The sequence below is a fragment of the Homarus americanus genome, unplaced genomic scaffold (assembly GCF_018991925.1).
Source record: "Homarus americanus isolate GMGI-L3 unplaced genomic scaffold, GMGI_Hamer_2.0 scaffold41592, whole genome shotgun sequence".
Lineage (NCBI taxonomy): Eukaryota > Metazoa > Arthropoda > Malacostraca > Decapoda > Nephropidae > Homarus > Homarus americanus.
In genome coordinates, this window is record NW_024740109.1 from 152298 (window position 1) to 178358 (window position 26061).

The 26061-nt window shown below is 40.1% G+C and overlaps 1 protein-coding gene across 2 annotated transcripts in view; it reads left to right on the top strand.

The window, feature by feature from the left end:
* The first annotated feature begins 4277 nt into the window (after window positions 1-4277).
* Window positions 4278-26061, top strand: part of LOC121875205 (thyroid receptor-interacting protein 6-like) — a 119475-nt gene continuing 97691 nt past the window's right edge. For both annotated transcript variants that reach the window (XM_042379653.1, XM_042379654.1), the window contains exons 1-2: window positions 4278-4362; window positions 8688-8890. In XM_042379653.1, coding sequence (XP_042235587.1) covers window positions 8723-8890 — 168 coding nt within the window. In that variant the 5' untranslated portion in view covers window positions 4278-4362; window positions 8688-8722. The remainder of the gene's footprint in view (window positions 4363-8687; window positions 8891-26061) is intronic.

Here is a 26061-nt window from a genome sequence, read left to right on the forward strand (position 1 = left end):
TTAACTGACGTTGCAAATATCAAACTAATCTAATTGACGTTGCAAATATCAAACTAATCTGACTAATAATTTACATCAAGTGCTTGGAGGTCTTACCAGTGATAATCAATGCACCTAGTTATCAAGTAAGAGTCATTAATTTAATAAGTAACGAGCTTCAAAGGTGATATCGTCATATTGAGACATCTCTGGTGGACATACTGTTGCTAGACCGTGTACGTGGCACTAAAGCAGCTGCGTCTGAGCAGGCTAAATAAGTGTTTACTACATGCTTGCTATGAAAACATCTCTGACCCCTGAGGGTCAATGTAAAATGCACAACGAAAATTTATTCATCCATCGTGTATAATACTCTGGTTACTATACTGGTTACAGACTAAACTAGTCTAAACTGCTTACAGCTGCACCCCAAGTTTTAGTCAAAGTTAACTGCTAGTAGGTGTAAGGAATGAGACAGTGGAACTCGCACCTCATAGAGTGAGTGAAGTGGTGCTTTTCTAGAGCAGATATTTTATATGGTACAAATTTTGGACATAATGGTAAAATAGTGTCCAAGACATTGGTAGTTAGGATGAATTTACAGAATTTGTCAAAGGTTTTATTAAGTGACAACAATGAGCGAATTGGTCTGCACTGAGATGTAATGCTGAAGACTGTTTTTTTTTTTTTGCCACAAATTCGACACTGAGTAACTGCAATGGAAGGATTTCTAATTAGTTCCCAACATTGTTTAGACCAGCAGAACAACTAAATGACTTTTAAATACTATTATCCTGCCACAAGGGCATAAGTGCACTCATATATTATTTAACTTAGATTATAGCTGGTAGGTGTGATTATAAAGGAAGTCATCCTGGCAAGGGGTAAATTCATCCACAGAATAAGGTGAGAGATTACTGAGGTTGGCATCAGCACCCCCTTCCCTGTAATGAAATTTGGGTATTTACAGTTTCATTTACCACAGTAAAAAATAAATAAATAAATATAAATTTTTTCTCTAATGTAGATTTTTATGCTGATTCCAAAAATATGATTCTTTATTTGGAGGAATTGATTAACAAGAAAGTTACAGTACCCCTGTACTTAGGTTAGCTTAGATTCTATTTTTACATTTTAAGGTGACTTCCCTTTTAAATAATTGTTGTACCACTTTACAATAGTAGTATGGTTCACGTGAAGTTCATCTTTGGAAAATTTGATGCTTGTGTACTCTTCTACCATGCATATATGAAAGTAACAATCTTATTTAGAGGAAGGGTAGACCCTTCCAACCAGCAATTTTTATGCACATAAACAGATTTCTCTCAATCTCGTTTCCGGCATCTCCACGCACTTCACTCAGGTAAGAAGGTTAACATCTTTTTGTTTTAGCACAATTAAGGGTATATTGTATTCCTGCAGAAACTTACTTTAATCTGAGTTAATAAATCGCGTGCATGTACCGACGGTGCGAGGAATTACCCAAATGTAGCCGCAATGAAGTCAAATGATGGTCGTACAAGCGTAATTCGGGCTGTAAATCACTTCTCGATTATTATTTGGTGTCATAAAGTAAAAAAAAATTGGTAAACTTAATTTAATCTGAGTTGTGTTGTGTTAGGTTAGGTCAGGTTAGGTACATGCACTTGATCTATTAACTCAGATTTAATTAAGTTTACCAATTTTTTGTGACTGTGTGACACCAAATACTAGTCGAGAAGTGATTAGCAGTCTGATTTATTCATCTAGGACCATTATTTGACTTCATTGCGACTACATTTGGGTAATTCCTCGCTCCGTCGGTACATGCACGCGATCCATTAACTCAGATTAAAGTAAGTTTTCCAAATTTTTGTGACTTTCTGACACCAAATACTAGTCGAGAAGTGATTGGCAGTCCGATTTATTCATCTAGGACCATTATTTGACTTCATTCCGGCTATATTTGGGTACATTTGGGTAATTAGTCGGACCCCCTCCCCGAAGGGAGCGCACCCTATCCTGTTACCCGTAGTCCTGGTCATTGCTGCGTCGTTCTCGTTGTCATCCGTCCGGAGAGGTGTGTAATAATAATAATAATAATAATAATTAACGGTTTATTGAAAAAGTTCTGCAGCCCGAAGGCTGAAAATATACATTGGACATAATGACTTATTACATACATTGGTGATTTAACAAAAGCCTTCATTAGAGAAAGGTAAAGGAACATACAGTGAACATACAGATTAATGAAGGTGTTGAACAGCAAACACGTAGTGTAATAACTCCCTCACAGATGGTGTTATGAGGGACCACGTGGTGTAGTAATTCCCTCACAGATGGTGTTATGAGGGACCTCACGTGGTGTAGTAATTACCTCACAGATGGTGTTATGAGGGGCCTCACGTGGTGTAGTAATTCCCTCACTGATGGTGTTATGAGGGACCTGACGTGGTGTAGTAATTCCATCACAGATGGTGTTATATGAGTGAGGTGTGGTCCCAGGCCTTCCTATCGTAGACGGATTAACACATCGCTGGTTGTTGTTGGGTCTCACAGGCCGTTATCACTGGGTACCTGGGACCTCACTGTGTGAAGGTTAACTTGGGTACGACTGTTACTGTTGAGTTGTTCTCACTGACTTAAGCACTGTTCACCACAGTTCACCTCTGTTTAACACTGTATGTATGTGTGTGTATGTGTATGTACGTATGTGTGTGTGTGTGTGTGTGTCTCCCGGTGGCCCCGTAAGGAGTGTGGGGTACGAGTTGTTGGGTTCACACTCAGGATGGGATGGAGAAAGGAAACTCACAATGTGCTCTCTGTATACATGTTGTATTGGATGTACAATGCAGCTTGGTGCTGAGAAGTGGCAGCGTGGTTACAAGCGTGATGTAGAGAGAGCTGGTTGGTGAGGGTGCTCAGAGGAGGACCAGCTTGTGGGTCGCCATGCTCGCCGGCTGGAGCGAGAGCCGCCAGGCAGGAGCCGAGGAGGAGGAGGTGTTGGTTGGAGTAGGTAGAAAGAGAGAGGTCACCACGAGGTCAGGTCTTAAATAGCGGAGGTAGGCGTGGCTTAATAGTTGACCTCCGTCATGTAAGTCGGCGCTGGTTGACCTAGACCACGAGGCATACACTGGGGAACTCGCGGGGTCGGCTACTCAGCGACAAACAGAGTTTGTATGGGAGGTATCCACTACAGGCGAACCTACTATCCTAGTGTTAAAGTTGCTCGCTTATGTGAGGCGCGAGCCTATTGTACCTAATTGGAGGGAGGGGAGGATGAGGGATAGCAACCCCCCCCCCCCTGGGTGGACCTGCACGATCACGGTTACCCAGGAAGGCTCAGCGATGGTATTGGCTCCGGCCCCCTTTCCTTTTCACAAATTCCTGGGAGGGAGGTGAAAAATTACAGGGAGGACCTGAGGACGAATACACCTCTGAGGGTGCAGGTCTCCAGGCCAGAGCGAAAAGAGGAGAGACTGAGTGGGAGGGAAAGACTCCAAACCACGTCAGGACCGACAGCAGCCCTCCAGTAGGAGTGTGGGTCACTTACACTACCCTTGGGGAGTTCTGCTGCCTCTGGCAGTCCAGAGCGCTCGCGGGGGATGGGGGATGTATGGTTACGCTGTGCCCTAGTAGGGGCGATCAGGCTTGGAGTGGTGGTCTAATGCGTAGTCCGTAACAGGCGGGTCGCCATCAACAGGCTTCCAGTGGTGGTCGGTTACCAATGATGTTACAGCTACTGGGTCAGAGACAAAGGCTGGCTGGCTTTGGCAGTGAAGGGTCTTGAGAGAGGTCCGTTCACTGCGAAGGCTGGCCCGAGAATGGTAAGTAGAATAGTGGTAGATTAATAATTATGGTCTTGACTGGGGACAAGGAGTGAGAGCTTTGAAACCTAAATTTGACTTAATTTCAACATGCACGATTTGCTCTTAGAATAACGTGTTTGTAACGAGATTTGCAACTAATTTTAAGTGCAATTGTGCATGATGCATAGAAACGACGATATGATTTAGTCAAGAATGATAATAATGCCAAATGTTCGATAATTGTATACCCACGACTCGTGGGTCACTAGTGTGACAAATTCACTTTCTCCCCTAAAGGTGCTGCTTAATTTAAACTGAGCGCGCATGATGGCAGTGTGATGTTCCAGCAATGTATATTCCCACAGGTATTATAGGTAATACAGTTTTGTATAAATAGACATAATAAAAAACCATTATACTAATAAAATTGGAAATGGGTTGATATATTGAAATTTTATACATCATTTAAACTCCATATTGGAAGGTATATTTAATTTTAAAAGTATATCTATAGACTGCGGTGAGTGTTAGTGATCACCTGTGAGGGGCTGTGTTGTGTTGTGTCTGACAGGAAGTGAGTCAGACGGGATTATAGGTAAGAGAAACGCCCCACCTTCAGTAGTAATATTCTGAATGAAATTTTAAATTCATCTGAAGGAAAGTATGATTATAAAACGTGGATTTTTTTGTTTTGGTACAGAGCTGCCCTGTGCTGTGGTAAAGTGAGTTTACAGTAGAAATCTCTATATACTGTCGCCTGCCATAATACATGTTCGAGATCCAATAATTAACTTCATAATTGGTGTCATCATACAATCTGATAACCATAAAAAAAGTAGGTATCCCGTGACAGCAGAGGTATGGTCCATGGTGTGTCTTGCTTTAATAACTTAATTTATTTGTTTGTTTGATTCAGCCACCTTATGTAAGTTTATCACTTGATTATAAATAATATCATAATTGATAGGTATAGTGGTGTTGGATCACTAAGATTGGTAATTTTTCCACACACACTGGTTTATGATTTAGGCCTGAAAAACTGTGGTAATGGTGGAGACAGAGCCAAGAATAACTTATGAGAACACCGCTGCTGCCACAAGGAGTTGTTCAATATCGTTAATTTTTTGCACAGATGTTCTTATTGTTAAAGTAAGTATTATAAAAGAGACGACATTTACTATGACCTAATAGAACCTGACCTAACCAACCAAAGAAACCTACCTAACTTTCTAGCCGGGGAACTCCAATCCCACGATCCCACCCGCTGTATTAAGCAGAAGGTACTTATTTTGTTATCTGGTACCAATGAAAGCTACTTTGTTGAAGCGTCATGGTGTATTTTTTTTTTTTTTTAAGTGAGAGAGTGCTCGGGCCGAGTGGGTCAGTTGTAGACAAACCGAGTAGATGACAACACCCGCTGACTCGACAGATTTTACAGAGGAGTATTTATGGTAAATAATTAATTTTGGTAATTATTTGGATATTGACTGCTGTTTATCATTGAAAATGGGTTTAAAATATCCAATTTTCACTTATTTTATCAGAGGATAATGTATTATGTTGGGAAAAAATATAAAAATGGCTGAAATCATGTGCAAACCTAACCAAATCTAACCAAACCTAACCTAACATTTTTTAACCTGCTTATATCTAGAAAACTAAGCATTTACCCATGAAAATAAATTGAACTGAAAGTAATCAGCCTACAAACCTGTGTAAAATTATCCCCCATAGGTACTGAACCACTGACTGTCACTAGTTGTATATTAGCCTTAATTTCTTCATTAACAAAGCATGTAGATATATCATTTGTGTCATATGATCAATTTTTCACCATGTTATACCCCACAATTTCCCTCATCCTTCATGCATTGTCCACTACAAGTGATTTATGATTGTAGAGAAAACTAAGAAAAAATATATAATTATAATAAAAAGTTGTTGCCTCTTTTAAAATACTTAATATAATGATAAGAACATCTGTGGAAAAAATTAATGAAATCGAACAACTCCTTCTGGTGATAGCAGTGTTCTCATAAATTACCCGTATGGAATCGCACCAAAACTTCTGGAGATGTTATTTGCATGATACTAAACAAGAAAATGGAAACAGTAATGCCCACACTCTAACAGAACCTGACCAAATCAACCAAATCTACCTAACTTCCTAGTGAGGGGGGCTCTGCCCCAATTTCAGTTACCACTGAAAGCACTTTTCTTGAAGCAGGATACTGTATACTGTAATTTTATGTATAATATATATTATACTAACTGCTAATTAAACATTATTGTAGTTTGTATTGATATGTATTTACAGTGCAGAATATACAGGTACTCCGACTTGCGACATACTCGACTGTGTACTGACAAAATTTTCGTTTGTAATTTCCTTTAAAATGGGTGGCAAGTGTAAAAGTGAGAGTTTTGTGGTGCTGAGAAGAAAAAGAGACACCCATTTTAGAAATTCTATGTATCATTTTTGCCTTTTCGACTTACGACCATTTCGACTTATGACCTGGTCGTCGGGACGGAACCTCGTCGTGAATCGAGGAGGGACGTACAGGTATTTACAATCTGCTTACATTGTCTTCATTGTGATGCATGTGAAATGACGCTGGGAACGTAAACTACTGATTTCTTAAGTTTCGCATCTGCCCTGATGTTTCTTAAGAGTTGCATAGTACAGTATTTATCTAGGTCAGGCAGCTGCCCCACTGCCTCCAAGGTTTTTTCAAAGTGAAATCTCAGATCAGACAGCTTAGGCCGTGGACTGGGAGCTTCGTCATCACATCCGTCATCTTTCTCTTCTGTCTTTTCTTCAGAGACACTTGCAGCTATCAATATAATCTTCACAAGATGTTTCATGAAGGGCTCAACACTTCCTTCATCAGAACTGGCAGTCTCGCCAACAACTTTCCGGTTCACCAAACCATGACGGCTTCTAAAATTGAAAAGCCAACCTGCATTTGTGTTGAAGCCTTTTATCTTGAGGTGCTATGCAAAGCGAACTGCAGCATTTTGAATGTCCACACCTCGTACGTTGATGCCAGACGCACTTTCATGTTTGTACCACTTGTACACAGCTTGGTCTAAGTCACTAAAACTTTCCAGGTTTAATTATTTTCTTCACTTTTTTTAGCTGCCAGGGTCCTCTAAGCTTAAAAGAGTGTTTCTGAATCTTGTACCGATTCTTATTTATGTCATAAAAGGTGTTGGACTTGATCCCAAACTCTCCACACACCATGTGCGTGGATGCCTCAGCATCAGCTCAGTCTAACACTTTATTCTTCTCGTGAAGATTCAGGAATTTGAGCTTCATGCCCTTCCTATAACTCCTTGAAGGTGCAGATGCCATATCAGTGATGTTTGAAGAGGGAGAGGATCAGCAGTGAACAAAGTGTGGAAAGACAAGTAGCACACAACCGACCACAACAATATCAAACACCAGACTGACCAAGCGTGGAGAATGGTGTGGCAAGTGTTCGTCACCGTTACCCACTTGGCATTCCAAGTTATCAAATGCCGAATTATCAAGGGTTACTGCCATAATTTTTTTTTTTACCCAGTTACATACATATACAATCCTACATGCAGAAAGTGCAAAAATAAATCAGAAATAATTATCGTAAGGCATAACATAATATTTTGATTATATATGGGCTTCCACCATGAAACTTTGGTGCTAGTGTGTTGATGTTGGAAGGTCCTTGGCGGAGCACTGTTCCTAGGGACGCACCAGAGGCAACTGCAACACATTTTAAACACTAACATGTATTATTTGTGCTCTTTTCATGCCTTCATTAATGCTATTTACTGTACAGTACAGTATATGCTTTTGTTATTGATGCTTATATACTTACAATTTTAAGTTTTAATGTTAGTGTAAAGTCTTCACAGCCAGTCACAGAGGGTTTACTGGACATTTTGTAAAGTTTTGGCCTGGTGCTCCTAATTCCATTAAACTTAACCTATCTGGTAAGCCCTGGGTCCCAAGTATGCTGAATAAATGGTAGTACTGTAATTGTATAGTGTATAGTACATACTGTATACTATGTGTGTTCAGTGATTTCCTATGGAAGGGTCACTTCTTGCTTATGGACAATTTGGCTTATGGATAGCCTCCATGAACGGAACCCAAAAGTAACCTGGGGAGTGTCTGCACTGGCATCGTTGGTTGATTCACCCTTCTTCCACCAAGTGCCTCAAATGCACTTGTATGGTATTAGCATCGGTCTTGACCGGGTGATTCACGGATTCTACTTTTTTATGGATGCTCAGTTATGGATTCCTCTTCTGATAGTCAATACTGTCCAGGGTGTGATTGACCACAGTGCACCCCAGTAGCTTAGAGGAAGTACCTGTACTATAGTGTTTAAACCCGTGCCCTCTTAAAATGATAAATACACGTACAAGGCCAGCGTCTAGAAAGTTAAGTTATAAATTTCTGATCAATATTACGTTCAACATAAGAACTTTGATAATTATTTTCGACCTTTGTACAGTATTCAGGAGGTCCCCGACTTATGAACGTCCGACTTATGAACGCCCGCCGATACGAACGGGGTTAAACCTGAAATTGACAGTATTTTATTTACCTGATGACTTATTTTTTACTTTCACTTACTGTGTTTTGTCATTCTATTTTTTCTTTTGATTTAAATTAAGTGATATAGTGGGATTTTAAGCATTGTTTTGTAAGTACAGTACTGTAGTATGCATATAGCATGTGTTCTGACTTACGTACAAATCCGAATTAAGAATGTCCTCAGGAACGGAACCCGTTCATAGCCGTGGGACCTCCTGTACTGTATTATTATTCTCTCGTCCCAACCTCCTTATAAATGTGAATTTTGTTATTGAATGCAGTAGAGTATGTTAGTGTGTGCATGTTTTACCAGGTTTATGTTTCTTTGTTCTCAGAGTGGGCAGCAGATACAGCAGTTAATTGACTCAAGATGTTTAGCAACACATACAGTAATGTAACAGAGGAGTTGGGTCGGCTCCACCTTGGGAATGCCACCCCTCAGCAGTATTCTCCTGGAGGTGGAAAAAAAGTTGCACCAGTTGTTCCTCCTAAACCAAAAAAGCCTTCTGCTCAGTCTGCATCACAGATCCCATTACATGTAAGTACAGTATTCCATTTTTTATAAATTGAAAGCGAAAAAAAAACTTATAGGTAAAGCATAAATGAAGTGAATGGTTGGTAAATGTTCAATTTAGCATCACTTGTCTTGTGGTCAGTCCAGTCTTCATAATTTTTTCTATTGTGTATACACTGTATATAGGGTGTATATTTTTTTAATAGCTTGCTAGCCATTCTAGCAACTGGTCTATCCAGTGTTTAGTACAGGAGGAAACCGAGGACTGGGAAACCTGTGATGCTTAGCAGGGTCACTCTGGATAATACCCGGTACCCTTCTCACGTGTGTCTGGGCCGAGGCTCGAACCCTTAACATATTGGTGTGAGATACACATTTTAGCGCTGTACCACAAATTTTTTCTAAAATTCCTTATCACTGGAAAAGAAAATTCTCGGCATACAGTAGTTTAGGCATAAAAACTGTTCAGCACCCGGTTTGATGTAAGTAGAGACAGGGAAGCCCCAGCAATTTACCCCATCATTAATTGAAAAAGAAGGTAAATTTGCCTTGAGATAGTCATAGGGAAAAAATTTTTTCACCAACTTTTTGATGACATAGTTGTAGCAGAATCTTACATATTAACATAGATAACTGCCACATTGTATCCAAATTTTCATTTTAAGCCTCACAGTTTGTGTATCAAGTATGTATGTTCATACTGTACTGTACTGTAATTTTTTTTGGCTTATAAATAAAGCCCAATGATGATCTTTGTTGATTTTGCCCTAGCTATTTCAAACATAAGCTCACTTAAATAAAAAAAAAGGTGGAAATGGACAGTAGGCCAGTGGAGTTAGGCGTGCGGGTCGGGTCGTGTTGCGTCTCTGTAACAAAGCTTGTTCGGCATTCGGGCCTTTGTTGTTGAGCGGCAGAAATTGGACAGTGATTACATAAGATCATCAAGATCGTCTTAGTGATGTGAAAGTGTAAATCGATGTAGGATTTTTAATGTTAGACGCAATTGTATTTTTGAAAACTCAATCTCCACTGAGTTGGATATACAGCCCGGGTCAGGAGGCCTACAACCACAAAATCATTGCCATATGACAAAGCTTTTATTTTAGTTTTTTACGGAGTTGTGGTCACGGCTGTGATAAAGGCCAACCAGGGAGCGTAGTACTGTGCCTTTAGTTAAATCAGTTCATAGTGTCATCAGTGACTGCGGAAGAGGTTGTAAATAACTTAAAGCGAATACAAATTGGTAAGCAAGCTGGTAAGGCACCACTGCCAGCTGAAACCAAGGCGCATTATAGGTGCCGCAGAGACTTTAAATTTTATTTTGTTTGCGTGCTTTCTCATGGACTGAAACTGTGCCTACAATACATCATTCACAGGGAGATACAATGTACACAGTGATAGCACAAAGAGATATAGCTGTTGATGAGAACAGGAATAGAAAGCGTGCAGTGGCCCCTCGGTTAACGAACTCAATCCGTTCCAGAAGGTCGTTCGTTAACCGAAACGTTCGTTAACCGAAACCATTGTTTCAATGGGTTTTTGGGTAATTGGTTCCAGCTCACCGAAAATTTCCTAAATTCAACAAAAATGGTAGAAAAGTTCACTTACTTTAAGGTGTGTATGTAGAAGGCTCCTGGATGATGATGATGATGATGGGATTTAGAATGGGGGTGGAGGAGAAGGAAGAAGAGAAGGCATTGGGGTGGAAGAGAAGTCACCCCATGGTGCCATTTCACCCATAAAATTTTAGCTCTCTGGTTTAATTCAAGATTATTTTCTTTAAATCAACGCTGCACTGCATTATATATTGTCAATATATAAAATATATTTCAAAATGACCAATAATTTGCTTGGAAACACAGAAAAAAAGCGTTTAGTTGAAGAGAGTCTCAAGCAAGATGTTACCTCCAGTGAAAACAGAGAGAGACTGACGCCTGTTTGCTGTGTAAGAGGCTGGATGCCGCGCATTAAACTAGTCACTTTACCTTCAATTTTGTTCAATAATTGTTAAAATGACTAAAAAATTGAATATTAAACTTTTAAAATTATTGAATAGTATAAACTTCTTGATATTTACAAAAATAGTAAGGAATTTAAGCCCTAGAACCGATTAATGTATTGGCGGACTGATACTAAAGCTGGTTGCCCTGTCAGTGCAAGCGAAAACATGTTGAGGTCGGTTCGTAAGAAGTTCGTTAAGCGAATTTTTTTTCGTTAACCGAATTGAAGATCCTTATGGAAGGCAGTTCGTTAATCGAAATTACGTTAACCGAGGTGTTAGTTAAACGGGTCACTGTATAAGGAAATACGAGTTAAAATAAAAAATAAATAAAATCAACAAGCTTGGCTATCTTTAAAGGCATTCTATTACTGCCCCAAAGAAAGTTTTGTTTTACTTTTCTGTGTTTCTGAAGGACTGAGTGGGTGTATAAAATCCGTTATTCATAGCAAAATGCAGTTTACGTAGAGTTAGCACATAAATACCGACAAATTGCCGAAGTGAACTGAAAAAAAAAAGAGAGAAGAAAAACAGAAGACAACCTCAAAGGCAACAGCAGAGGGCAGCTAAGTACAGTAATACCCCGATTTACGCGGTCAATTGAATAACAGAACATAAGGGATTAATTGAAATAGAGACTCCCAAACTCCACTTTTTCAGACACAATACCTACGTTATAGTAAAAATAACATCTTAATTTTATGATGGGATGCACACACAATTAATAATTAGAGAAATATCAATAATATTAGGTTTTTTAACACTTACATTAGTAGAAAAGATGGCTGGGCACACGGGGATGGGGGGTTGGTTCCGAGGCAGAGGGCAGATTATTGGCCCTCACCTGTATCACTTGTATCACTGTCCACCACAGAGGCTTGCTGGGCCTCTTTGTCAAACCCCTCAAAGTCCATATAAGTCCATATCCTCACTATCACTGACTTCGGCCGGCTGTGGTGGGTGGCGGGTGAAGAACTCGGTCATGTTTTGATGACTGGGTGACCTTGTGCGCACCCTGCCCGCGCTGCTTCCTGCGTATATGAGTATATGCACCGCGTAAATTGGGCATTCCGGTTCTGGCGGGGTACCGCGTAAACGAGAACCGCGTAAACCGAGGTATTACCGTACTGTTTTTTTTCTCTTTATTTTAAAATAGGTGTAGATCTATACACAGTCTGCACCTCCCCCCCCACCACCACCACAACAACAACCATGAGTATGATGTGTGATTACTGCAGGGGACGTTGCATTAGTCGGGCGACTAATGCAATGTTTAGGATGATGCAAACTGCCATAAAGCATGAAGGCTGTTGCTGGTATTGCCCTGACTGCATAGTCAAGGTGAAAGAGGCGATTGCAAGCCATAGAGAAACGAGTTCCCTAGGGATGAAAATAGATGAAGCTGGAGCCTTGCTGGTTGCCAAACTAGAGTAAGTTGGGATAGAGATCCTTGCTAAGACTGAGGAAGTAGCCGACAGAATGGAGGTGGTTGCTAAGAGGAGATATGCTGAGGTATTAGCAGGGCCGCGGGAGGGGGCGGAGAGTAATGGAGGATCAGAACAGGTTCTATAGCAGCTAGGGACTCTGAAGAAGTGTGTCAAAGAAATGAAAATTAACGGACCTACTGTTAGGGGAGAGGAGGAACAACGGGAACGTTTCCAGCGCAGGAACAATGTAATAGTTTTTGGAGCCAGGCGGAGGGAACTGAGAGTAAGATAACACACGATAAGATGCAGTTTAAGAATATTTGTTCAGAGGTTCTGAAGATACCATCAATGCCTCAGGATGCAAGGAGGCTGGGACAAAAGCAGGGGGACAAGCCTTGCCCCCTCAGGATCACACTAGTGAGTGAGGAGGAGAAATGGGAGGTAATTCGGCAGGCAAAAAACTTAGCAAGGAGCGAGACATTTCGGAGTGTATTCATTCTCCCAGATTGCACGGTAATGCACGAAATCATTATCCGTACCTGTCACAAGCGGGGTACCACAGGGCAGTGTATTGGGCCTGCTGTTGTTTGTTTGTTTCATAAATGACATGCTTGACGTTGTACACTCCTCCATACAAATGTTTGTCGATGACGCCAAGTTATTTCGGTAAATCAAGAACCAAGCGGACTGTGGAGAGCTGCAGAAGGACCTCTGTGGGCTCCAAGAATGGTCGAAGAAATTGCTGCTGAGATTCAATGTCAAGAAGCGTAAGAGGATGCACCTGGGGCGTACCAACGGTAAGGAGGCGTATCATATGTGCCAACAGGATGAAGAAACTGCACTACTTGAGACTGGATGTGAGAAGGACCTAGGTGTGTATGTTGACAATGAGCTGAAGTACTCGGGCCATTGTGAGAAGAAGGTAAATCAGGCAAATAAATTATTGGGTCTTATAAGAAGGTCGTTCAGATATCTAGACTGTCCGTCCCTCGTAACGATCTTCAAGAGTGAAGTGCTTCCCCATCTGGAGTACTGTCACCCCGTCTGGTCCCCGAGATATGCTAGGGACTGTCAGTTGGTTGAAAATGTTCAAAGGAGGGCCACCAGACTGGTGCCTGCACTTTGGCACCTCAGCTACCCTGAGAGATTGGAGCGCCTGAACTTGGCTAGCTTATACTACAGAAGGGCAAGGGGTGACCTAATTGTGGTGTATAAGCATCTCAAGGGACACTACTCAGTCGAGTGTCCTTACTTGGAGCTGGCGGACGCTCGCCCCACAAGGGGTCACAGCTCAAGATTGAAGAAGCCGCAAGTCCAAAAAACTGTGAGGGGCAAACTTTTTCGGAATGAGAGTTGTGAACTCTCGGATCAATATACTGTACCAAAAAGTGTTGTGACGGGACCGAATTGTGAGCTCTTTCAAGACCAGACTTGACCAACACTGGAGCAGGTTCAGGTACATTCAGGAGCCGGTGCATGTCCAGTACTTGCCAACAGTGTGTAACAGAGACGTGACCGATCACCCAAGCTGCTAACGAGCCGATCAGTGGTGAAGAGGATAAAAGCAAAAGGTGTTCATTATTATAAAAAAATAGCTTAAAACAAACATGTGTAAATGAGGAGGTGCATATAGAGAATCCTAAGTGACAGTTATCTTATCCATTCCTAATTGTGAGGATTTTGCCATCTTACATGATACAATCATTCAGAGTACTGTCCTCATATCTGAGGGTTGGTGACCACAGTCCTCCACTATAAATGTTCTTTGGCTGTTTTTACCCAACTTCCAAGGTTTTGTATCTCTCTGGGGACCCAGCTTTTAATTTTATTTGTCCATCCCAGTCTCTGCCTTTTCCTTGCTCTAGTATTCTCAACTGTGCCCATTAATACTCATATACTGTTATTATTCCTCATCCCAAATTATATGTCCAAATTATATGTTCAACCTCTTTCTGGTGTCTTCTGAAAGTGTCCACGCTTCTGACCCACACATTAGTCCTTGCCATATAAAGCCTTCAGTAGCCTTTTCTCAATTTGAAATTAATGTCCCTTTTCATTCAATATTTTAGATCATTAAATGTTGTGTTTGCTTGCCCTATTCTTGTTTGGATGTCTTCCTTACATCTACCATCACAGCAAATGTTACTTTCCAAATATTTGAAATTTTCTACCTGTTTAAGTTCCTGTTGCCTTCCATACTTTTTAATTTAGGATTTATTTCCAGTTCGGAAACAATCATTAGCTACTTTCGTCTTTGCAGCATTTACTCTTGAAACATAATTTCCACCTTTTTGTGCTAATCTGTTAATGAGTTTTTGTAATGCCTCTTCACTGGGTGTGATACGAACAGTGTCATCTGCATTGCTTATATTTGATGTTACTTTGCCATCAAGTTTTAATCCTTCATTGTCACTTATAACTTCTCTCATTAAGAATTCTGAATGTATTTTATACAATGTTGGAGATAGAATGTAGCTTTGTCTTACTTCCTGTCTAACTGTGAACCAATTAGTAAGTTCATTATTTACTAACACTGCATCCTCCTGTTGCCAGTAAAGATTATTTAAAATTCTAATATCTCCTTCATTAATGCCTATTTTTCCAAGATCTCTAAGTTTATTGTGCTTTACCTTATCAAAAGCTTTTTCAAAATCAACAGAGCAGATGTACCAATTTCTTTGGACCTCTAAAGCCCCTTCACTCAAAATTCTCAAATCAAATTTAGTTTCTCTAGTTCCTTTTCCCTTTCTAAATCCATTTTGCTCTTCAGATAACTCACTTTCTATTCTGACCTTTATTCTACTTAAAATTATGTTGAATAAAACTTTGCAGGCATGACGTATTAAGCTTATTGTTTTAAAGTGGGTGCACTGAAAGGCTCCTGTCTTTTTAGGTAATAATACTGTACAAATGTTGATGTTTTTAAATCACTGCAAAGGTCTCCTTTGAAGTACTGTATACAGAATTTCACATTTTAGTTAAACATTTAATCTTATTTTTGCCCATTTGTTTTATAAATTCTGCTGGGAGTTGAAGAACCCACAAGCTTTATCATTTTTCATTTTTACTCAGTTCCTCAACTATGGTTTCTAGAATTGGTATTTCGATCTTAATTTCCTTTTCGTTTCTTACCTCCACCAATTCTATCCTTATTATATAGTTCTTCTGTGTACTCTACCCATCTCTCTTTTACTTCTTTTGCCTGAAGCAGGATCTTATTGTGTTTGCTTTTAATAGTCCTACCCCATTTATTTCCTTTTTTCTTGCTTATTTACCTGTAATTATGCCGTCTGTCATCATCTTCAATCTCCTTGCATCTCCTTTCTAGATCATTTTTCTTGTCTTATCTGCATTCATTTTGAAATTCTCTTGTTAATTTTTATGTAAACCTCATTTCAATTTCTCATATTTCTTTAAAATTTCATTTGTCATCCACTTACTTTTAGCCTCATTCCTCCTATGTCTTATAAGCTTTCCCCAGTCTCTTAACATTACTTTTTTGTAATACAGTACTGTAATTATATTGTTATCCTGGTCCTTGTTCATCAATGTCCCCATCTCACAATACTGAAAATCTATTTTCGGTTTCAATTTCACATTCTATCTCTGCTTCTGTTTAAAGCAGTTGTCCCTAACCTGTAGTTCGCAAAGATGTACTGTATTAGAAAATTGTGAATTAGTTGGGATTCTTTGTAAGAGTGAAATTAATGAAAATATGTACTAACTTGATACAACTATCATGTACAGGACGTGTGTATTTACCCAGACCAGGCCCAGAGAGAGAGCCAGCAATCTCACTGGGGAAAATACACACGTCTAGTCCAAGAGTAAATGTAAAAAGTATGTAACTGGTAACAGTTAAATGTGTAAAACTACAATAACTGTACAGTATACCTGTATATGAAATTTTGTTTTTTGAATGTAGATCCAAAGTTTTGGCGCCCTCCACTATATGTGGCCCAGATCCTATAAATGGTTGGGGAGAACTGGTTTAGAGCTGACCTAAATCCCATTTGATATTGTCCATAGTTTTTATTTTTATTTTTTTAAGTTTTAGCCCTACTAAACTCATTACTAGGATGTGATCTGACCCACAATTTGCCCCTTGATAAGTCGTGGTTCGGGTTATTTGAATTTCCAAGTCTCTCCTGAATTAAATTGTAATCTATGATATTTAATAAGAAGGGGAGGGGGGGGGTTCATTCAACAGGTAATGTCAGCAAAGTAATGTTTGAAAAGTATCGTGATATACAGTATGTACTGTACTTGTGCGTATATATAATTGTAAACATTTCTTTATATTAAGTACAGTATTAGGATATTAAGTTGTGTAAAACCTAATAATCTTAGTTACTTGGATGAGCTAACAAAGTAAGTGTTTATATATGCTGCGAAATGACCAGGGAGAAAGAAAGCATAATTAGCGGGAAGTGAAAATTTGCTTAATTACCTAATTTAATAAAAACTTACTTCATAATGAATATAAACAATTATAATTTATAGTTTAAGAGATACGGTAATTCAAATTAGGCCTATGGTATTTTCCTGTGAATTGAACAATTAGGAATGCCAAGTGTGGTGTCAGAAGAGAGCTTGAACAACCCTCTGGGAAGACAGACACACCGAGCCTCAGGCAAGAAAGACCTGCTAACCACTAGATGTTCTAGTAACTTCTATCAACCATTCATGATCACCATTTCAGTTTATAATAATTGTGCATCTTAAGACTTAGACGTAATCATTTCAAGAAGGCCACATGGTCCAAATGATCCTCCGTCTCTACCGTCTACGAGCGAAGAATCACATTTGTTATATCACATAGTACCATTTAGACTGTCTAAACCTGACTGTTGTCACTAGTGCTAATACAGTATACAGGTGCAATTCAGTTGGGACAATGTTTTGACCAATGCATCTTATGATGGTGCAAAGTAGACTCAAGTTATAACATATGTTGAGACGATTTATGACATCACCAGTCGTCATTAACAGCTAGTAACACGGTTTAAACCTTATAATCCCATTGTTATTCACTTATACCAGGATATGCCATTATATTAATTCAACAGCAATCATGCATAATTTTTCAAAGATTTGATAGCATAGCCGTGATAAGTTTTTTAGTTGCAATGGCTCGTATTTTTACCTATATGTACCACACTGTGTGTGTGTGTGTGTGTGTGTGTGTGTGTGTGTGTGTGTGTGTGTGTGTGTGTGTGTGTGTGTGTGTGTGTGTGTGTGTGTGTGTGTGTGTGTGTGTGTGTGTGTGTGTGTGTGTGTGTGTGTGTGTGTGTGTGTGTGTGTGTGTGTGTGTGTGTGTGTGTGTGTGTGTGTGTGTGTGTGTGTGTGTGTGTGTGTGTGTGTGTGTGTGTGTGTGTGTGTGTGTGTGTGTGTGTGTGTGTGTGTGTGTGTGTGTGTGTGTGTGTGTGTGTGTGTGTGTGTGTGTGTGTGTGTGTGTGTGTGTGTGTGTGTGTGTGTGTGTGTGTGTGTGTGTGTGTGTGTGTGTGTGTGTGTGTGTGTGTGTGTGTGTGTGTGTGTGTGTGTGTGTGTGTGTGTGTGTGTGTGTGTGTGTGTGTGTGTGTGTGTGTGTGTGTGTGTGTGTGTGTGTGTGTGTGTGTGTGTGTGTGTGTGTGTGTGTGTGTGTGTGTGTGTGTGTGTGTGTGTGTGTGTGTGTGTGTGTGTGTGTGTGTGTGTGTGTGTGTGTGTGTGTGTGTGTGTGTGTGTGTGTGTGTGTGTGTGTGTGTGTGTGTGTGTGTGTGTGTGTGTGTGTGTGTGTGTGTGTGTGTGTGTGTGTGTGTGTGTGTGTGTGTGTGTGTGTGTGTGTGTGTGTGTGTGTGTGTGTGTGTGTGTGTGTGTGTGTGTGTGTGTGTGTGTGTGTGTGTGTGTGTGTGTGTGTGTGTGTGTGTGTGTGTGTGTGTGTGTGTGTGTGTGTGTGTGTGTGTGTGTGTGTGTGTGTGTGTGTGTGTGTGTGTGTGTGTGTGTGTGTGTGTGTGTGTGTGTGTGTGTGTGTGTGTGTGTGTGTGTGTGTGTGTGTGTGTGTGTGTGTGTGTGTGTGTGCGCGCGCGTTTATGGGAGACAGGTAAGCAGATATACTGTACAGTGGGAGGAGTGAGGGTGGTGTTGGGGGCGGTAGGTGTGCAGGTGATCCATGATAGAGATGAGAATTTTTGAGTGAGGACCACGTTGAGAAAGCTTACTATGTCACAGGTAGATCTAGAAGTAATGTGTCTGCTTTATCTCAGTGTACAACTGTTATCCATGTTAAGTAATGACTGCTTAGTATTCGTAACTTAAATTAAAAGGTTGGTTTTATAAGAGGCGTTTGCAGGATGGATTTGTCATGTTTACCCCACTGTACGTTTCTTTGGTGGGTATTTATTTTCTTGTTATCACCAAAGAAATTATGAGGATTCATCATCATCGTTTTATGGCTTATTTTTTACGCTTTCATGGGTTAGTTATGATTACAGCTGAATTCCCTTCTTCTCGATAACCCACTTTTACAGTGTGAGAATTGGGCATTACTGTATATGTAGCATTTTCAAGCATACATTTAGCTGCCGGTGTAAGGTTGGATCTCACTGAGGTAATCCAAGATTTCCTGTGTACCTGGTTAGTGCTGTAAATATGTGCTCAAGGTGTATCTGAAGCTGTACAAGCGTGTCATTGAGGGATAGTTAATGGGGGTGAACCATATTACTGAGTGGAGACAGTAGGGGAGGTACCTTCATTTGACCAAATATATATAATTTATCCTGCGGGAGAGAGAGAGAGAAGTAAGCTGCTTTTGCGACATCTTAGTTCAAGGCAGGGAGAGGGACACGCCAGCCTTTAAGGTACATAATTATATAATATTGCTGTGCTAACTGGGTTTGTGCCACTAGTTAATTCTTTTCCAAGGGGACATTGTGTTTCACGTTTAATAATATAGCTTCCATTTTTAGTCATATCCCTTTGTCACATTAGTATTTAATGGATGATAGCCTCCAGTCATCTTTTAAGACAAAGAAAAAAATGGTATTTCGTCCTAACGGGAACTTAAAACTACAAATGCCAAACGAATTGAAATTACCAGGAAAACTTTATCAATAAGAGTTTTAGTACTTTCAAGGTCGTTTTAAACCGCCACTGCCCCGAAGCTGTTTTGACACATAATCACACTAAACGTAATATTGGATGTATAAGTCCTTATGAAATAGTTTCGTTGTGGAAATGTAGAAAGCATGAATTGAACAAGGAACATTAATCATACAACCATAAAATGTCCTGGATAATCTTACATAATATCATTAGTGAACTTAGGAAACAGATCATATAAGGAATTTATGCCATAAAAGTCTCTAAAATATTTAGTGTTAGGACAAGCCTCCACAACATGCCTCTCGGTTTGCACGAGGCCACACACACACAGGCGGTGTCTCCACTGTCAGGCTGTGCCCAGACACTCTAAAACGTGTAAAAGATATTCATTGCAAATCATTAATTGCATGTTTCTTGATGTAAGTATAATGCACTACAAAGCTTAGATTAATGTCCTTATATACGTTGCAACTTGATATGTCAGAGTTGGCAATGTCATTATGTACTGTACATTTCCAATTAATACTGGCATTATTGGGAACATTATTGTGTATCATATCGGTTACACTCAGCAGCAGTCCTCTCCCACTGTCTTGCATACGCCTTCTCTTATACAGTATTCTGCTTATCTAGTGTGCTTAATGTATTTGAATTCTCCACCTTTTAACTTATGCTCTGTGTGTGTGTATGTGCGCGCTGTAAATGTTTGTACAGTATGTTAGGTTTTTGTGGCGCCATCATCATGAGCGTGGTCGTCCTCACAGTCAGACGTGTGTCACTGTAGGTGATGGCCGGAGGCATTAGGCACACGGAGCCCCTGGCAAGGACAGCATCGCACTAACGTTGTTTCTTAGGTTTAAAAGAGTGAATGGAAGACTAAACTTTGCGGATATGATGTATATTTCTATGTATAGTATTGCCAGGATGTGATGGCGGTGTGGATACACAGTGGACGGACACATAATCCTCGGTGCCCCGAGTTGGCTATGATACATGACCGCTGTCGTGATAACAGAAAAATAAACAATAAAACTGGACTCGATGGAGGAGTGTGGTTGTGGTCCCACGATGCATAGAGGCAACAGTCGCTGGTTGTTCACTGGGGCTATCACCCTTGTGGCTCATGTAGGGGGTTAAAGGATGCCAAGGAGAGGGTGAGGGAGGGAGTGTTGGGGGGGTTGGGGTTGTTGCCGTATTTGCAAGGTTGCATTCCTAGAGTTTGAGTCAAGGTAACGTGGGCTGAGTGGCTGGCTCTCATCATGTTATCACGGACCACGCCACCCACCCTCCCTCCTTAATGGCTTCCACCCTTATCAGTCCTCTTCGTTCTCGTCCCCAATATGTTTCTCTGTCTTCCCAAACCCGCACTTACTGTATATACCAATCTGCCCCCCCCCCCACACACACACACACACACACACATACACACACACATCTCGTCCCTTACAGATTCTTGGGTCTTTCACATCTCCCCTTTCATACTGCCCGCACATCTCCCCTAATTCTAGTTTCACACCCCTGCCCCTATCCCCTGTACCTCGTTTTCCTCTCATCTCGTACCCTATTCTGTGTTATTTCTGTGGTGAGGCGAGTGTGTAGCAGAGAGACAGGTGGGCAGGCGATTGGTAAAGGTAGTGCCGTGATATTACCAGCGTAGCGACGTAGCCCCTCCCTCTCACTGAGCTGAGGTTATGATGTAGGTCAGCTTGTGGTATCACCACCACTGTCACTACTTGTCCATTTAATATGACTTCCGTAGACGTTACAAGTTATTATATCTCTCACACGGATTTTTTGAGTTGTAGCAATTGTTTGTTTATTGTTTCTTCCATTTCAATATCTTTTCTTTTACTGAGAATAATGTGCAGCATAATACGTCTCTTTTTGATGTGACGTTCCTCCTCTGCTAGTAATCTTTTATGTATCTTTAGTGGAGAATTTAGAGCAGAGTCCAGACACGGTTATGTTTATCTAATCAAAATTCACTTTAAGGCAGAAACCAGCGGGGAAAAATTCATGAACAACAAAGGAGTACTCCCATGGCGTATCACATTAAATGTCCTCCGCCAATTAGGAAGCAAAATTTTCTTATTCAGATATTCCATTATGTTAACAAACACATTGAAAATGTAAATTGTTGAATATTTTTCCATTTCCCACAAAAATAACTAAGACACAATTAACATTGAAATTACAAACTTTGCAAAACACCAAATGATGTATACATGTCATAAGATTTTGTATTATCCAAACAACTTCCAGTGGCTGAAATATGTTCATAATTTATGTTATTGTATTGTACAGTAGTGTGTTGTAGACGGTGGGGTACTGTAGAAGTCCCTATACCCCTTTTATATTAGGCGAAACTTGATTCCCCAAGATCAACGTTCAGATATCACATGAAGAAAGAAGTGCTAGTTATCTGAAGGTGTCCTCATTTTGTCGGCGAGAGAGACTGACGTGACTAAAGGCTTGAAACTTGTTCGTGATGTATTCACAACTGTCACGTCAGTATTACTACTTCAAATGTCACAGAACGTAGCTACGACTGGATAGTAACGCGCTAAGTGGTGATAAATAAATATGGGCAATTACCCAGAGGTAAAGTAACTGGAAGCCGAATAACGCAGGGGTATATGAACATCTGGCCCCACCCTCTATTGTGAGTGTTGAGTGACGTGTACTGTAGATCGGACTTGTTGGTATGTTTTTGTAGAGACCTGTATTGTTTTGTTTTATGTGTACTGTATGTGTAGCGATGGGAAGGGCGAGGGCTGTCACGAATAGTGAGACAAAACATAAAAAACGGCGTTTTTTTATAATAAACTTTTTTTTGCAAAAAAACATGGAGAATTTTGTTTTGTTTACTGGCCAAAAATGTATTTTATGGTTTTATTATAACAATTATAACATTGCTTTAAGCCAATCCGGCTAATATCTAATAACTAGAAACATTTGAACTGTTTTTTTTTATACGGGGAATAGCCCACCCGGGCACAGGTCATCGACCCACAACAAGGCCTTGGGGCCTATTTTACCTACCAAATTTCTTTAATTAAATGCAACTGACACCTACACGTTATTTTTCCCTAATCTAAGGTCTAATTATGAAAGTATAGTGCAGAGAAGAATGTGCAATAGTTACTGTGTCCAGTGTATGTTGGACTATGGTACCGTACTGGTAACGAACCGGTACTGTACGCATTTAAACAGGTTCTAGCAAGCTGCCAGCCAGCCACTGCTTGAGCAGTCCACTGTCACTGATTTAATTTTAGTTTAACAAATTTATTGACAAAGCTTGGAGTACAGTTTTCCTATTCTGTCACTGTTTCATGAGCGTCTGAGTCTCATTGGGGAAAGTTCTGGGTTGATTTATAGAAGAGGATAGAAATCGATTTTTTATTCCTATGATAAGTTCAGACAAAACAAGACGATTTTCATCTATGACACTTTTGGTGCCTTGTGCCGAGATATCTGGAGTTGAAAATGAAAAAAAAAAAAATACAAGACAAATTGTAAGCGGTGGCGAGAAATGACTCCTCGATAATTGTCTCAATAGCGAACGAGATGAAAACAGGATATTCAAATGGATAGAAATAAATCTGAAACTGTCCCATCGCTCTCTAATAACTTACATGACACAGCTAATTATTTACAAGTCCCACCACAAGTAAATCTTGTGGCTTCATAGCTTCTATGTACTGGGAATCTTCAGTACAATAATTTCTTTCGTTTATTTCTAGTTTTCGTGTCTGAAATACTAGAGGGACAAACAATATAGTAAAATTTTGAACCTTCTGGTCGGGAGAAACCTAAGAAATATTTTTAACAAAGTGGTCCAGAGGCTACTATGAAAATATACTGAATCATACTTACGATAATTTTGGCGGCAGAAATTGTGGTGCACTACACGTGTCAATTGAAAATGTACAAGTTGAAGATTTTTTCGAATTAAAATATATTAGGGAATCGTGACCCTGGACTCGTTTGGTGACCGGGGAATCCGTCCTCTTGTAGCCTTGGTGATTCACCTCGGCGCCATGCGACTTTCCATTGAACGAAGTTGGAATTCTCGTTTCCCATAGAAACCCCTGGCTACAGTCCCGTTTGCCTTTCCTCCTTTCTGACGTCCTGACCACGCCCTTTAAAAATGAAAAAAGAAATATGGAATATCCTAAATACGCCTCAGATGTGGTGGGTGAGTGGTAGGAATCAGGTGTAGCTGTGCCGTCCACTTTCCCTTGTACCGAGCTGGGTCGTGTTCCCTTTCGCTCACTTTACTCATGGCCAACGCCAGGTTTGCTGTTGTAACACTGGACTGCGCTTCTTGTATACAGCAACACACAGCTCACTGGGTTTCTCGGTTTTTAATTGCTTCTGACTAATTTTTTTAATTGTGTTGCTGATACTACTATTCAGTATACTTGACAATCGATGATTTCCCAAGTACATTATATTGATCATTTCGGGTCAAGGATGTATTTGTTCATGTTTTATTGCATGATATTTACATTATTCACCCGATCATAACGAAGTTTTCACAGCTGGTCGATACATAGATGGTACTGCATTATTTCGATTTAATTTTTTTATCATAAGACTTTTGGAGTTTAAGTGTCGGTATATTTATTAAGTTTTACAGCTGTGAAGTGTCAAGTAATGTCAGTTTTATGGAGTTGTGAGGGTGTGCTACAGTTTACAGGTTTGAAGTTATGTAATGGTTGTAAGGGTGAATATAAAGAGTATGAAGTTTGAGGTGCAGGACGTGACCATAGCTCTATGATGAAGGTTACTTGTGGGCCACTGCTCAAGTCATGATCCCTGCCGCAGCAGCAGCCTGACATTAAACATATGGGGACCAGAGTAGGACATGGGGGTGTGAGGGCCGGGGAGAGTATTTAATATATATATATATATATATATATATATATATATATATATATATCGTCACTTATGGGTTAGGGTTACGATGGTATTAAAACGTTTGAAGTAAATAATGCCGTGTAAATGACTACTTCATTCATCTGAAAACAGTCCACAAGGCGTGAGATGACAGGGAGTCAATTAACAAGCAAATTAACCATGGCGCCCACTTGAGATGACTAGCGCAAGGCGGAGCCGGGATGTCAGGTCCGACCATTACTCTTACCATAAAACAGCGCCACTACTGAGAGTTGGTGATTGGAACGTTTCGCTGACATTCCTTTCATATACCGGTACCATATGCGTCATTGTGGGGAGGAAGAGAACCCTAGGCGCTTCCGATTGCTCGTGTTGTGACTTCTCTGATTTCAGATTCAAATGCAACTGGCTTGTGTTTTCCCAAGCGAAGGAAATTTCGGTGCTACTGTAGTATGCAGTCTACCGAGCTGGAATTTTGTCTACCGGGATATTTACTCTGTAGCATCCATTAACCTAACTTGGGTTAGGTTAATATAGGTTAGGATAGGATATATTAGATTAAGTTATATGGAATTTCTCTCCTCACTCTCAGAATGAGGTCTTGGCGGCAAAAATTGGTTTAATTTTTGGGTTTGAAGCAAACTCCTTAAACGAAAAAAAATAATACTGAAGGTTTTTGATGTGTGTTTGTTTGGAATAAAATTCATGTTTCAATTGCGACTCGGAAGGCGTCATCATTAATATTGTGAACGTATACTAATACAGCTCCAAGTCTCAACCTTTAGCATTACTATCTATGTGGTCATGCACGCCACCCATCTCTGCTACCAGTGGTGTTTGTGTGTGTAACCTTTACAACTCGTGTCTGGTGTCAGTTAAAGTGATGAGTGTCTTGTGTTAAGGGCAAGTGGTGTTGGTGGCATGAACCAGTTCTACATGGTGACACCACCTACTGCCCTGCTTACACGCTCCACTGCCTTACTGCTTCCTCACATACTATGATGTAATATTGCTATTGGTCCTTATTAAACACCGTGGTTAGCGAACGGCATGCGATCAAAAACTTTAGATCAACAACACTGTTCTGCCTTAGTCATCAATTGTGGGCACCAACCAACCATACCACTATAGGATGTGTTTTACCAATGTTTAATCTTGCAGCAAACACCTTGAGTTAGCAGCGAGTAGAAAGTGGAGGAATTCGCTCATACCATAATGTGGGCATTATATAATTATATTGTTTATGTTGGTATCAGTTAATCCCAGGACGGTAATATCTTGATTGTGTTGCCCGAAGATGAGAGCATTTAGGAAACTTAAAAATATTAGTCATAACAATAATTGTGAATATAATCGAGTGTAAGTTAGCGTACCAAGAATCGCAGGTTGCTATGTTGACACCGAGTACAGTTATATATATATATATATATATATATATATATATATATATATATATATATATATATATATATATATATATATATATATATATATATATATATATATATGTGCGCGTGTGCGCGTGCATGCGTGCGTGCGTGCGTGCGTGCAAGAGAGAAGAATCCCGGATGAGTGCATCTCCTTTTTCAAACTAATATGTCAGTACTACATGCAATGTGCGATAGAGTATCGTGGGAATAAGACAGCCGCGGTGCTTTCGAGACCACACGGTAAAGTTGATGTTTCGGAATGTTATTTGTGTTCTCGAGAGATCAGTTGGTTATCTCAGTCTCTTGTATTGGGAGACGACGACATTTCTTGGTAGATGGGAAATTACGACAATTAAT